General features: G+C 40.9%; 1 protein-coding gene across 1 annotated transcript; it reads left to right on the plus strand.

The window, feature by feature from the left end:
* The first annotated feature begins 4,932 nt into the window (after positions 1 to 4,932).
* Positions 4,933 to 14,796, plus strand: NUB1 (negative regulator of ubiquitin like proteins 1). The gene is made up of 14 exons (XM_010217281.2): positions 4,933 to 5,096; positions 5,182 to 5,343; positions 6,444 to 6,502; positions 7,048 to 7,118; positions 7,583 to 7,765; positions 9,275 to 9,363; positions 9,668 to 9,774; positions 10,801 to 10,987; positions 11,385 to 11,492; positions 11,689 to 11,841; positions 12,735 to 12,881; positions 13,175 to 13,270; positions 13,966 to 14,158; positions 14,445 to 14,796. The coding sequence occupies exons 1-14, from the start codon at positions 4,980 to 4,982 to the stop codon at positions 14,606 to 14,608; spliced, it is 1,836 nt and encodes a 611-aa protein (XP_010215583.2). The 5' UTR covers positions 4,933 to 4,979; the 3' UTR covers positions 14,609 to 14,796.
* The last annotated feature ends 708 nt before the right edge of the window (positions 14,797 to 15,504 follow it).

Consider the following 15,504-nt stretch of genomic DNA (forward strand, 5'->3'; position numbering starts at 1 on the left):
CTTCAGAAGAGGTAAAGTGTGAAATATCTCCCCACCTCGTGATTATTCATGTTAAGCTACAGAGCTGGAAGCTTCTGGCTGTCCCCCTAAACCATTCCATGTCTTCCAGAGCCACGGCAGAACTGCAAAACGAGGATCAGCTCAACGGCCCACAAAGCTCTTCGTGACTCCTGCAAACACTGCTCAATGCCACAGCCCAGGTACCACCCCTGTCTTGGGATCAAACCTTTCACACACAAAAAAGAGAGCAGAAAAAGAGTTGTTAAAGATACTTGGCTGTGTACTTATGTCCTTTTAGACCCATATGAAACAAGGAACTAACTGGAGGGAAGTATCAGAGGACAGTGTATTTTTTGAAGTACACGGTGTGCATTAGTCTTCTATTTACTCAGCTTGCTGATTGCATGATACATTAATTTGTACCTTTCATTATACTGGATTGTTATTTTTGTTGTATCTTCAAGTCTGTAGACCACAAGAGAACCACAGAATGTCAGAAAAAAGGGACTGAGGAAAAATATATATATATAATAGCCATTATATTAGACCATCACTAAATCTACTTAAAAAAAATGAATTCAAAACCACTTTTCCTAAACACTTGCAATGAAATACTTGAGAACATTTCAATGACTGCAGCTTAAGGCTTGAAATCAGTATCACTGAGAGTTTATAACCGTATCTAGCCATGGTCTATGCAAAGATCAACTCTGTAAACCCATTTGACTAACATGGTGATATTACTTTCAGCAAATACTCTTAAACTGTTTTTAAATTGCTATTAAAGCGCTTTGAATAAGTAAGTTTTATCTTAATTAAATATGGACCTTCAATATCTTGATTGAAAACTCAGGGAAAGTTTGTGCACAGATTAAGTAATTAACTCCTTTGTAGGCAGTTTCATACAAAAACACTGTGTTTTCCTGAGGTTTCTCTAGCACTCTGCTGTGCTTTGTACAGACTAGAACTTATTCTAAAATGACACTTTGCCTTTGGAGAAGTTTTTCAATGTAATTCCCAAGGACTTTATGGAAGAAGGATTTCACCAGATTGTGATTTGTTAGCAAAGTCATTGTTAAGGAGAAAATTACATTCCAAGGCACTCAAATATTACACATGCTCACGGTCCAGAGAGAAGATGAGTTCCCCTCAATTAAAGCAGCAACCAAACTAAAAAAAAAACTGAAATGGGGAAAACTGGACTGGTTTATAAGAACAGTGACTCTGGTGGTACAAGGTCTCCGGATCATCCAAGTTCAGAGACTTGTCCATGTTCTCCTGATACTTACGGCATTCCCACTTTCCTGCACCACACAGCACCCCAGCTACACTGACACGGCTGCTCGAGGGAGAGGTTTGCACAGGAGACAGCCCCGCAGGGCCACCTGCCCTGTGAGAAATCCCAACGCAACAGCTCTGGTCACAAGTCAGAGCTGCTAAAATAAAACCCTTCAGGCTGAGGACAGCTGGTCTCAGCAGAGATTTATTCCACATCAGTTAATTATTTCAGCTAACTAGTTATTATTCGCCATGTAATACTTTCTGCAAAGGCACCAGAAACCAAATGTGGGGACCCCATTCCCCCTGCACTCAACATGGAGGCCATGGCAAAGGAGGGGACCCTCCACCACCACGTGAGGCAGAAACAGCATTTAATGCGTGTGTGTGTGTGTGTGTGTGTATATATATATATATTTAATTTACCACTTTTTTTTTTCAGTCCAGCCAATTTCTAATTTCACCCTTTTTTCCTAGCACCTTTGCTGCTTGCATCCTGACTGGACATTCCTGCCCCTTCTACCTCACCAGCTGAGGGAATGCAGCAAGGGAGGCTGCTCGCCAGCAGCCTCGGCCTCCCCCGGCCCCTTCCGGAGATCCCCTCGTCCCCCCCGGGGTGACACCAGGGACGGTGACACCAACCAGCACCCCCACGTAAGGGCAAGGCGCTAAAATGGCGGCCAGCCTTGGGCTTCAGCACGTGACGTACCCAACGCCGGGAACCCACAGCACCTTCCGGGACTCCGTAGGGGCGGCCAGGCCCCGCCCCTTTTCTCCCCAGCGTACGCAGGCAGGCGCGCGCCGTGGGGGGCGGGGCTAGAGGAGGCCCCGCCCCTTTCCGTGAGGCGCCGCGACGCGGCCGTCCCGGCAGGGGGGAGGGGAGGCCGGGCCTCGCTCGGGGGCCGCCGCGCTCAGGTAGGGCCGGGCGAGGGGGAGGGGGCTCGGCCGCTAAAATGGTGGCGGACGCGGCGGGGTCAGGAGCTCCGTGGCCTCTGCTATGGCCGTTAACGGCCCCCGGCGCTGTGGGGACGGTGGCGGGGCGGGGGGGCTGGATGGGGTCGCCCTCGCGGTTGGGGTTGCGGTTCGCCTGTAGGGAGTTACTCCCATCAGCATCCTGCATTTCTTGCCTTAAAAATTATTATTTAAACCGTGTTTTCTTCCTTTGCTTCTTTGTTTTTTCCTTTTATGCAACATAAAAGAGCCGCTGGTTTCAGAGGGCGGCGTTTTAGCCATAAAAACCCGCTGTTGCGCTCAAAATGGTCTTTGGGGAATATCCCCTGGTTGTTTCTCGGAATAGTTTGGGAAAAGTCCCTCTGAGTTGTTACGAAAGGGGAGATTATTCCAGGAACGTTGTGGTGTTGGCTGATAGAGAAGTCCAGCGGGAATGTTTTACTAAGGAATCTCCTGCAACTTATTAGGGATAGAGTAATAAATTTGAAATTTATGTTTAAAGTGATAGTGTTCATGTTGGTGAGGGCCAAATTTGTGGGTTTTTTAAAATATGGGGTTGGAAATTAAAATTGGAGATTATTGGAGACTCTTTAGTTTTTGTTTTCTGTTACAGTATTTTAGTAAGAAATCCCAATTATTAGTTTTGCAAAACTATAAAGTACCATATTGTTGAACAGTGTACTGACTAGCTTCCAGATGCTGTTGATACACATTATAATTTAAAAAATAATTTTAAGTATTACAATAAATATAATAAAGTTTTATAATAAGTAATAAATTATTATTAAAAATACCTTAGACACTTGCAGCAATTTTGGACTTTACTTGGATTCAGCTAAAGGTTTTGTTTCTCAACTTAATGTTAAGTAGAATTATCACTATCAAATTGTTCTTTAACTTATCCTAAGAATAAGGAAATGGGAATGCATTGATAAAGAATTGTGCATGAAGATTGTCTGGAATATTTGGAAGAAAAAAGAGGGAAACTTATGTTAATAACTAACAAAGCCTTTGCAAATCAAAACTGTTTGTTCCCTTTTTTGCTTGTAAAAGATGTATTTTTGCCTTGGCCTTAAAATAATTATTAGTAACATCATCCCTGCTGGCAAAAGAAGACCTTATTGTCTGACCTAGTTTGGGCAGATGCTCTGTAAATTCTAGGAACCAAACCCAAAGCCATTAAGCCATTTTATTTACAGACCTAACCTTCCTAGCTGTTCTTTTTTAGGAGTATTTTGTTTGTAGCTTTCAAGGATTCTTTGCAGCTCACATAAACCTCAAGATTGAGATAATTTGATCAGTAAATTTACCATCCCCTGGATTCTTGCCAACAGTTTTCCGTCTCAAATTTTGTTCTTCTGAGCAATGAGCAATCTTTTTAATTGGAAAAATGAGCAATAAATTTCTGATTCTGCCCTCTTGTTGTCTTTCTCTTGAGAGCCATCTACTTATGCTCAAGTTAGGAGAAAATGAAACCACTCTCAAGAAGTGGAAGTATAAATGTTTTCAATGTCATTCTGAGTAATTAGTTACATAAGTGCTTTAAGTGCTTTTCTGTATAAATTGAAGGATATCTTCTATATCATCCACAGAACTCAATAGCCAGAAGGCCCCTATGCTTTAATATGTGCCCAAGTTTTCCTTGTTCTTCTCTTGAGATGATTTTGTCCTCTTTGCCCTCTGCTTGTCTTTTGTTTCTCCTCTTTGTTGAGGGATGATGATTCACTTGCAGAGTTACCCGCTTGCTCTGAGCTGAAAACGGATGAACCATAGGGATGAATTCTGAGTAATCCCTCTGTGAGCCAGGGAACTGCTCTGTTCTGCTCACTGTCCTCTTCCGACGAGCGCCTCAGTGCTTGGTGCGGGTTTACAGCACGTTTCGTCTCTAACAGCAGCCTCTGCTTTCTGTGTTGCTGGTGCTTTGTGTGCCTGTCCAAGCTTTGCACTCACAGGTAGAAGATTGTCTTTTGAATTATGAAAAGTAACACCCTGCTGGTTCATTTCTGTGGTATCAAAGTTTCTCAACTACCATTTAATGTTACTACTAAATCTGTTTGCCCAACACACAACTGAGGTCAGGGAAGGAGGACGTCAATCTTTCTCCCACCCTCTTCAGCTGATCTCACTTTGCTGGAGGGCTGAGCTCTTTACTTTATGGGCCTCTCATGTTGGGGCTTGTGGTTCTGGGCTGCTTCCTCCTGGCACCCCTTTCTGTCATCCCAAGGGTAAGTAGCTGCCTTAAGCCACCCATTAAGCTCTTAAAACAGGGAAGGGAGAGCAGGAAGGCAGAGGATATAGCAAGACTATGTGTCAGTTGGAGGGTTGAGTTTAGCTGCCCTATGCAGGGGAGGCCAGGAGGCTTGTATCCCATGTTTTGTCATTTTGGGATGAAACAACACCTTCTATAATTCCACCTCACTTCAAGGTTTGGGAAGGGACTTACATTCCTTTCAAAAGCTAAGGTGCAAAGAGACAGACTCCTGCACTGTCTCCATCCGGCCCAGACATGTTGCTGTCAGCCCCAGGCTAATTTTTAGTGCCAGCCTGGGTCTTATGCTTCTTTCCTCCCCATGAAAACTCACAGAATGCATTTTATTATGCTCAATCATTTTTTGTATGTATATATGTAAAATACATGTTGTATTTTTCTACTGACTTAAGGCTATCTTAGTACAAGGAAACTATATAATATATATATTTTTTTCTCTCTCCCCCCTTCTCACCTTCAATTATTTTTTTGTACTAAAAGAATGGCACAAAAGAAGTATTTAATAGCAAAACTGACAAGTTGCTTAAGAGAAGACAAAATTCAGCTGTGGAAACCACCATATACGAATGAAAAGAAAGAGGCTGGTGAAGAAATGAAGGTAAATGTTTTCTCCAAATTCATCATATGTGTATTTGATACTACCTGTGATTTTTTCCCAATTTCTTTTTATGATGTTTTCTTAGGAGCTTGTACAGAAATATTCATCCAAGCTGAATATCAATGAGACTGATACAGAAAGTATGCTTGAGGAAATACGATGTAAAGCAATTGAGCGTGGAGCAGGAAATGAAAATTTTAAGGTGACCGGGATTGCAAGACTTGATATATATCTGCCACGTAGAAAAGTAAGTGAAAAGTATCAGGAAATTTAGAATATGTAGCCAATTCAATTATCTTTCAATTAAGAAAAGTAAATTTAAGCGTACCTCTGGTCCATTTTTATTCCTTTGGATTTAGTAATTCATATTACAAATAAAGAACACCTGCTTGTTTTTAGCTGTAAAATACCTAAAGTTGGGTCAGGATATGGATATTGTTTTATTACCACAGTTTTCGTTTGACAGCTTTAGCTGTCAAAAATGAATAAGAAAACTTGAAATGCCATCAGCAGCTTAAGCTCAACATCTTCTTTGAGCCTCCTTGCTGTTCAGGAGCAGCATCTCCTGTGAGATCAATGTTTTTGTCTCCTCCTGTAGCAGTGAAAATGACCTTGCGCTAGTTACGAGCACTTAGAAATTGTGTTTTCCTTGTCAGCAAAGGTCACTTTGGAAAAGGGTAGTATTTTCTTCTGAAAAAGAAGTGCTTAGATGCTACCCTGTGGGTCCAGTAGGATTTTTTTTTAATACTTTTGAAAACAAAGCACTTGATCATAATTATTGTCCCCTCTTGCAGAGGGAAAATAATTAACTGGAATTTGTTGGGCTACACAGTAGGGAGAGTTAAGTGATTGACATGCAGTTAAAGGAAATAAATAGTTTTGTAAGTTCAATGCTGCTGGGCAGTAGGGAATTAAATGTCCTAAAAATCATTTACAACTTAGGTTTATCTAATCTGGGACCAGAGATACTAATAGGAATTAATCATAATTTAGCCATTCCCAGGTGAATGGCATAATTAGAAAGAAGAGTTAAGATTGAAAGTGAATAATTAAAATACTCATTTAAATTGTTTGGATTTGAAATGGATTTATCTATTTCTGAATCTTTGGTTGTTATAATGCTTATTTTTAGCACTCTATAAGAAGTACAAGACTCTTTACTTGGAGATCACTATATGCTCAACCATAACCTTATTAACATTGCTATTTGAAAGGAGAAATTGTAAAAAAAAAAAAAAAAAAAAAAAAGTAATTGTGAGAAAAGTAATTGTGAAGAGTTAATTAAGAAAGTGTCAAAAGTATCTTAACATCATTATTTTCTTCTCTCTCCTAATACATTTACAACAGAGCAGAAAAATCCCATTGGAAACAAACCTGTTTATCACAGGCAAAGAACTCAGATCACAGTAAGTGTAATCACCCATAGTTCTCTTCTCAAGAAGTAGCACATTGTCATACAGAACTGTTTTAAAAAATAAAAATATTGTTGAATATTTTCTGAAGCTCTCTGATAGCATTAGGCATGCCTAAACAGAATATTTTTGCTTTTGTCCGGTGTTTTCCCGTGTGACTGATTTTGCTGTAAGAAGCTGTAGTTTAACCAAATAGAAAATAGGAAATTTGGAACTGTGAGAATAGAATTTTCCGTAAGTTATCAACAAATACTTGAACTTGCTAGCAGTTGCCATTCTAAATTTGCAACTAGGCAGTTCTTCTGAACCTTTCCTTTTGTTCTTTTAACCCCCATAAAATTAGATTTTCTTGCCCGTTTTGCTCTTTTACTGTTTCTATCCTGTCTTTTCCTTATATGTTATAGCAACTTTTCAAGTATCCTTATAGCAGAAGTTTTAAGCCAATTGAGCTTAAAACTACATATAAGCATACACAGTTTTATTACTGTTCTAACAGGTATGTTGTAAATCCTTTTACAGTAAAGCTCTCTCTTTCACAGGATAGCACAGGAACATGCATTCAAAGAAAACGCTATCAAAATAATCATCAATAAGAAGCAGCTTGACCTGGGTATGTATCTCTCATTGGATAGATTTGTAGATTGATTTTCTAGCTTCTTACAAGTGTAGTTTCTTGCAATTTTGTTCATTTCAGCAATTCTGGTCATATTGTTCAATACCTCATCCTTCTTTTTATGTGAAGATTTTTTAATCAGTCTGTTTCTGGATTTTTTGGAAGAAAAATACAAGCAAACACACCAAGCCATTAAGACACTTTTAAGATACCAGTTTGACCCTAATTTCTGTGTTCCTGCTGATGATGACAGTGACTGACAGTAGTGTCAATCGAGTGTTTGAATCTGTTCATTACTGTAGTTTTACTGTGTTACAATAGTAGAGTGTGAGTAAGGTTGGCATTTTTTTAGGTAGCTTTGTGCCTTTTTGTATTTTTTCATCCTAATGGCAATACAATGTAACATGTTCTGTGTTCATAAATACAGTATCTAGATCGTTTTCATCCTACTCCTTTTGCAGGAAAAACCTTGGAAGACCAAGGAGTAACACACAATGCGAAAGTGATGGTATTGCAACTGGAACAGAGTGATGAAGAAACTAAAAGAAAAGTTCAGGAAGAAGAACTGCAACGTCAGAAAGAAAAAGAAATAAGTGACAAGATGCAAAGAACTAAGAAGGGTTTGGAAATTTTAGCAGAGAGAGGTATGAGGAGGTCTTTTTTCTTCTTTTATGGTGGTGAGGAAGGTTGATTAGCTCTTTCCACACAACAAATTATCTTCTCAATGGAGCTTTTCCTTAGAAGAGTGCCAGTACATTGGCTGGATTCTGATATGTGTATTTATCAGTTTCTGACGACTTGAAAACTGCTTTCTAAGCTGATTATAATTTTCTCTTTTACTGTTTTATTTTTTTTAATATCGCTGGAATGTTAAGAAACATGACATTGAGACAGATATAATACGAAACAATTATTATTTAATTGGTATTTGACAGGAGGCTGGCAGTTCTCAGCATGTGCTTTGTATAAGCAGTGTGGGATTTTATATTATAAGCTGTTGCACATTTCTTGTAGTTTATTTCAGTTATGTCTGTGTTTAACCACGATTTCATTATGCAGAGCAGCTCACTTGTCCTTCTGATCTATAATGTGATCATTCTGTTGTTATTGCATTTGATGTTGATTGCTGGCAATTGTGAATTACATTAAATGGATTTAGTAATTTAACAGTAATGATTTTTCAGGATGGGATTAATTGTGTCCATAAATTGCATTGATAGGTGGTAAGTTTAAATCATTTCTCTCATTTATTGTTCAAAAAAATCCACAAACAAGAAACTGTGGAACTGACTTTGTAATGAATTCCTGCCAAATACAAAAATATATGAGCAAAGTTTCTTTTAATGGTCAGCGACAGCCTGTTTCATGCTGCAAAAGCAGTTTAAAAAAAGTAGTGGGAGAGAAGAGGAGGAAGCATCTTCTTTTTATTGATCTAAGGACTAACTTAGACTCCAGTCCTTGAATCATGTATAGAGCATTTTTAATAGATCTACCACAAGTTGCCAAGGCTAATGCAGTATGAGAGTAGGGAGTGGAGTCCGTAACGGCCTGACAAGGCTCAAGGAGCTTATGTGAAACTATATGAACTGTGGGAAGGATTTAACAGCCTTTTTGTTTCAGCTAAAGGCAACTGCAGGACAGGAGGTTTTATTCTCAGCAAACTGCTTCCTGGGTGTCTCCTTTTGATAGGAAGAACGTCTTTTAAATCATGTGCAAATGAAAAACAATAACATCTTAAGGACGTGTGGAAAGGAAAATACTGACCTGTATTTTTGTTTTATCAACCATGCTTGGTTTTCTTTGTGTATGGTATGGTTTGATAATTTCAAATGTTACATCATGTAAAATGTAGATGCTTAGTCTTCCACAAAAATTCTTTGCATTTCATTTAAATTTCGTCTTTTTCATTTGGGTCTAAATTTCTGGACAAAGAGAGCCTTTTCCTGTAGTGACTTTTCCAAAAAAAAAAAAAAAAAAAATCTTCCTATATATGTGATTGGGGCCATCATGGGTAGGTCTGTTCAGTCTTTACATAAAATTCTAGTTTTATTTTTATTATTTAACCACATACTTTCTGGCATAATCTTATGGCAATAATCTTACCTTGTTAAAGGTAATTCTTACAACTGAGACTGCTTTTTCTTGTGTTTCAGAGGAATATTTGGATACAGACACCACTCCTTATCTGGATATAGCTAATCAGACCGGGAGGTCAATCGAGATTCCTCCTCAAGCTAAAAAAGTAGGTAAACGTATTTTATGATGATAATAAAATGATTTTTTTTAAAAGCTTGACTCTTGAAGCATCTTAAATATGGCATTAAATGACAGGTTTCATGTGTTAGTAGCATTTACTGCCTTTAATTACATAATGCATTAGCAGATGGGAAAGAAATATGAAGTAAATGTGAAATTCTTACAGACCTGATATTTTTTTTCTGGGGAGAAGAAAGGCTGTAGTAATGACCTAAATATTTTTTAATTATGAAAATGAGTTGGGTGCAGGGAGGAGAAGCACAAAAAAACATCTTAAATTATTTTTCTAGGCTCTTGTGCTGGCGATGGGTTATCATGAAAAGGGCAGAGCGTTAATGAAGAAGAAAGAATATGAAATAGCCCTGCCATATTTGCTGGATGCTGATAAACACTTCTGGTAAGAATCTTTTTGATTCCTTTTTACACCAGACTTCTCTGTATCATCCACAAACTGTAGTAACAGCTTTAGCTCCACTGTGCACGTAAACCAATGTGCCTGGCAGCTCAGATTGACTTCACGGCCTCTCCACGTGGGAAAGAGCAGGCAGGGAGGCTCTGTGGCGGGTGGTTTATGCGGAACACTGAAACACTTAGTGCCCTCGGGCAATCCACAGACTTCCTTATTAAGGCAAACTGAAGGTATGGGTACCAGGCTGTAAACTGCAGTAGCTGAGGGGCAGCTTCAGGTCCCCTTTTGACTGCTCCTCTGGAAGTGCCAGGCTGTTGACACAGATGAGGGGGCTGCCTGAGATGAGCAGCTGTATCTGCAGGTAGATTGCTTTGCTGCCAGGGGTCAGAGCCCTAAGTTGCCCTTCTGACATGCCCAAAAGTAGCCCCGTCCCCATCCATTTCTCCCCCGTGTGTGTGTGCAGGGAGCCTGGCACAGAACGCAGCGTGTTTGCCTGTCCTCAGGAAGACAGCAGGTCTCTGCCCCTTCAGGGGCTGTGTGGCTTGTAAACCCATCGTGCCTTTAAAGAGAGAGGTGATTGGTCTCCTTCCCTGGAGATCTTCCAAACCCGCCTGGATGCCACCCTGTGCCACATGCTCCAGGTGTCCATGCTTGAGCAGAGGGGTTGGACTAGGTAATCTCTAGAGGTGCCTTCCAACCTCAACCATTCCAGGATTCTGTGATCTTACAAAGCAACAAAACGAATTGTGATTGCTGTGGTTCTTTTGAGATGTAGTATTCTTAGCTGTGTCCTGTGTACTAGTGAATTTAATGGAAATCAGTGTTTTTATTCAAGTTTCAATAGTGTCAGTTTGCTAGCTTGAAAGCGAAGTGTGTGCTTTCCCAAATATGAGAGTGTACCTAATTCTAGCACATCATTTCATCCGTGTAAAACAGTATAAAAATGTTTATACACTTTCACATTATGCAATTTTAAAAATGATTGTTTGGGGGTGTGTTTCTTTTTGCCTCCAGTGAGTGCAGTACAGAGCTGCTGAATACGGTGGATAACTACGCAGTGTTGCAGCTGGATATCGTGTGGTGCTACTTCCGCCTGGAACAGCTGGACTGTCTGGATGATGCAGAGAAAAAGCTGAGCACGGCCCATACGTGCTTCAAGAAGTGCTATGGGGAAAACCATGAAAGACTTATTGACATCAAAGTATGCTCATTTTAATTTAATTGTGCTGGCTTTAGGCGGGTGGCTATTTTTTTTTGTCTATTTTTGCCTTCTCTCCCTGCCACCTCCAGTATTTGGTTGTCGTTCAAGTATTATGAGACTCTTGTGGAAGTTTAAAGTTTTCTCATGCCTCCTTAGCCTGTCATTTAGCTGGGTAATGGTCATCCTAGTGAGAACACAGGGCCTAACAACAAAGTTATGGTAAATAACATATAAATACTCATAGACACAGACATTGTTGTTTTAGATGTGATACTTTGGTTGCATGCTAAGTGTCACATACTTGTGACTTTTGTTTTTATGAAATATATGTATGTTCTGTTGATAATGTGTTGATCTGTTACATGCTTTCCTTCCTGCCTTGTTCCCAATTCCTTAGGGAAGCTACGGTCGTGAGAAGGTCTTGTTCCTAAGGCTTTACCTCCTTCAGGGGATAGGGCACTATCACAGTGGCAGAGAAAAGGAGGCTGCTGAGTATATTCAGAAGGTAAGAAGCCATTAGACAAAACTTGTCTGAAAAGTGTTTTGTGCTGGGAACCAGCATAATCAGATGTAGGTGTTTGGGCTTTGTCTTGCATCTTCTCTCAGTGTTTTTTTTGTCTCAGAAAAATGGGAAGAAACCTTTTCATCTGTGTAGTGGCAGCAGTGCCCGTCCATATCATGTTGTTCTTTCAACATTACAGGCATCTCGTTTGTATGAAGAGCTCGCTATAGATCCTGAAAAAGTGGATCGCCTGTCTCTCCTGGGATTCTCGGAGCAGGAAGCTCGCCTCGCGCTGCGAGCGTGCCACGGGGACGTGGAGCATGCTGCCAACCTTATTACTAACAGGATAGAGGTATGCTGCATGGAAAAGCAGGAAATTATAAGTCCGCTTGCCCACAGGTCGTGTTTTGCATGAGTAGTGCAATAGGGTGCTGAATTAAGGGCTTTCCACTACCCTGCTTTGGCACGGATGGTGTAACTGACAGTTTGACATCTGGTGCTGCAAGTGTGAAACCAAAACTTGGCGCAAGAGAAGCTGTCCCAAAATGTGAAATGAGAGAGCCAAAGACCTGTGGTTTTACCACAGAGGCACATGGAAGAGTTTGCACCAGCATTTGCTGTTCTCCATATGGGAGCATAAACACCACCGTGACCAAATGTGTCCCTCCTGGTCTGAGGTTGCCCCATAAGGTCTTTTCTAGGGTAGCCGTCAAGCTACGCTGTACTACAGCTTTGGCCTGTGGAAATCCAGGAGGGGAGAAGGCTTTTGGGTGTTAAAGTGAAGGAACTAACAGCGTTTTCCAGATGGGAAGCCAAGAACCTGAAGTTAATGTGGTGAGCTGAGGTGGCCCTTCTAGATTTGAGACAATTAAACGTAGATGGAAAAGTCCAGTGGGTGAGAGGAGGGCTGAACACGGCTCCTTGGCTGTATTCCCAGTTCTGGACGTTTGTCCTTGGCAAGTCTTGTCTACAGGCCCATCTGCCAGGTGAGTTTAACACTTACCACACGAGGCCTTTGCTAGCTGCAATAGAGCAAAATCTGGTCTGCACCAAAACTAGAACAGATGTGGGGCTGCAGTGCTCACTAATGGAAATAGACTGCAGTCTATACACATACATGTTTTTAAATCCCTTTTCCTGAAAAGATTCAAATTTAAGTCAAAGAAGTACCATCCGTCTGCTCTCTGGGAGAAGGCTGAGGCTTTCCCATGCACTGCTAGCTCTGCAACAACTGCTTTCTTGCAGGAAAAGGCACAAATAAGGAGGGAGGAAAGAGCTAAAAGGCGGCAGCGACTGGAGGACATAAATACCCTGAAGAGCATGGGTTATTCAGAGAGAGCTGCTCAAATAGCTCTTCATGAGGCACAAGGAAACGTGGACCAAGCCCTTAAGGTAAGTGACTGTCAGAAATAGTGGTTTTTTGTGTATAAAAGTTTGGATTTTTGTTTTTGTTTTGCTTTTTGGAATTGCTCATCTGATTATTTTCTGGCTTCTCTGTTGCACAGTTCATAGCTGCCACTTTGAACTGCAGTGACCGAACTTGCACTGCCTGAGCTGATGAATCAGACATCACTCAGCTGGGCTGAGGTTTCGGTTATACCATCTACTGGGCTACACATGCAGCTGCATGGAGGAGCACTGAATCTGTGTGGCTGTCATCTGATCCTTCTCTTTTTTTACTTTAGTTTATTCTTGACAATCCTGAGTTATTGTTGGAAAATGACGACGATGACCCTGTGGCCATAGACCAGTTTCAGGTTTCCCAGGAAAGTATTGATCAAGTAAGTTGAATCCCTTGTTTTCTTAGGAGTTGGCACTCCTGCTTCTGAGCTTCTAAACATAACTAGCCTCCTTAAGCAGAGCTGTACAAATATTCTTCATCCCAAATCACTCATAAGCTGTCATGCTTCCATTAACTCTCTATCCTTTACCATTAAGTTGCACATTCCATACTTGGTGCCTTTTTTGCCAACCTCCATGCACTCATACAAACAGAAGTAGGCTTGTTTTAACCCTAGAAGGGTGTTCTACTGAAATCCTTAAATGTTTTGCACAGTACGAGAGAAAGAGAGTTGGAATGTACCTTCCTCCACCAGCCATCTGAAAAGCTCCTCGTTAATTAGTGTGGCTATATGATTAATGTCAATAGGAAGGAACACTCTATTGTGTAGAAAAACTAAATAGCCCATGCACATTCCTGACATTCTGGAATTTTCTTCTTAAAAGCAGCAAAAATAATGGTCTGAGGTTAAATATGAGACTCTTCATTCTGCTGAACATCCCTATTCCCGTAATAGGTCACTGCCCTGTTGTGAACTGTTCCAGTAAACCAGGGTCAGTGTCCTGGAATTCTTGACGTGCATCACTTCCCTCCAGGCAAGGGAATGACTGACAGATGCAGAGTCAGATTCCTGTCAGCCTCTGACGCTGAATGAGCTTGGATTTCTCTATTTTTTTTTCCCCTTCTTCTATCTAGCTGATGTACATGGGCTTCAGCCACGAATCAGCAGAGCAAGCGTTGAAGGTCTTCAAAGGCAACATCCACTTGGCTTCCCAGACCCTCGCCCATTACGGGGGGGTCCTTCCTGCCTCGCTGCTGCTGTCTCCAGAAGGCTCCACGGCCTCGGAAGAGTCGACTTCTTCGAAAGATTCTCCTACAGATTCTGCAGGTCAGAACTGCCGGCGCAGCAGGGAGGGAAAGGGGTAAAGAAGCGACCATGAAGGGAGGGCTGCTGCAATATTGATAGAGCTTTGGGTAACTGCCCAGGGTAATGAGAGTAATGAGAAGACCTCACTGAAAATAAGCAATTTACCCCTGTTAGGCAACTACAGACTCTTCCTCCTGGAAAAACTTGCAGCCATCCTGCAAGCTCTGGCTTTCCAGGAGCAGCCGTGCTGGTGCAAGAGGGAAAGTTCTTTCAGCGACGATAAAATGCTCTTTTATTTCCCTGGTAGGTTCCTCTAGTTCACCAACAGATGAAGACATGGAGACCGACGCAGTCAATGAAATCCTAGAGGATATTCCTGAACATGAAGAGGATTATCTGGATTTAACACTGGAGGAGGAGGAACAGATCATTCATGAGTACTTATCCTATATACAACTACCACAGCATTAAATCCTGTTACCTCTGCTTCAGTTATATGCATTTACATTGGCAAATTGAGTTTGGATTATAAATGCATCTTCAGCTTATCTTTTACTAAATGCCTTGAATTCAGTCAAACTCCAGGTAAACTACTTAATTCCTGCTTATTTATAAATCTGCTTAAAAGCTACATTTGTGATACATCATAATTTATTGTCCTAGCAGAAAAATAGAAGCATTTATTTTCAGAAGAAAATTTAATAGAACTTAACTATATTTTTATTGTTGTGAAATAAGTTAACCCACTTAGTATACAAGCAAATAAGCATTTCTACACCATTTTAAAATACCAGCTTTAAAAAGTATTTGCAAATCAGAAGCCTGGCTACCGAGCTCTACAGAGCTGTCACCTTATGGGCTGGTTTTCTTCTGAAAGATTCCTCAGTCATTTATGTGTCTGTCGTGCATGGACTTTTTTGCAGTGGCGTTTTGCTTGTCACTTCACGCAGGTGCTGCAGAGCCAATAAAGACTGCGCGCTGCTTCTGCCTGCTTTTCTTGGGAGTCTTTCATGCTTTTTTGTTGTCTCTTGTTTTTAAAAAGCAGCAGAAAACGGAGGCCTGGCCAGGTAGCGTTGGACTCTCTTGAGCTATTTGCACTAATTTTGTATTTTAATTCATACCTAGCAACCTCGTTTCCCCACGTGTCTACAGCTCCTTCCTGCACCTCCCAAAATTGAGACTGAGCATTAAACTCACTGAACTGTCTCCACAGTGGGGACTAGGAAGTCTGTCTTACTCAGCTGTTGAGCAACACTGGGTTCAGAAAGCTGGAGAAATGGCTTTTGGGTTTCTTGGTGGTTTTGTCGAGATGGGTTTTCTTTTGTTTTGTGTAAGTGCATTTTGTAACGCCCTCCTTTCCAGCTGTA

Source organism: Tinamus guttatus, unplaced genomic scaffold (genome assembly GCF_059628265.1).
Source record: "Tinamus guttatus ecotype Peru unplaced genomic scaffold, ASM5962826v1 Tinamus_guttatus_pri_ptg000599l, whole genome shotgun sequence".
Lineage (NCBI taxonomy): Eukaryota > Metazoa > Chordata > Aves > Tinamiformes > Tinamidae > Tinamus > Tinamus guttatus.

Bases quoted from the DNA above. Each gene is read 5' to 3' on its own strand.
- NUB1 (XM_010217281.2), top strand. From the start codon at position 4,980: ATGGCACAAAAGAAGTATTTAATAGCAAAACTGACAAGTTGCTTAAGA. The intron at 11,493-11,688 runs GTAAGAAGCCAT...TCAACATTACAG, and splicing joins CTGCTGAGTATATTCAGAAG to GCATCTCGTTTGTATGAAGA. The intron at 14,159-14,444 runs GTCAGAACTGCC...TTTCCCTGGTAG, and splicing joins TTCTCCTACAGATTCTGCAG to GTTCCTCTAGTTCACCAACA.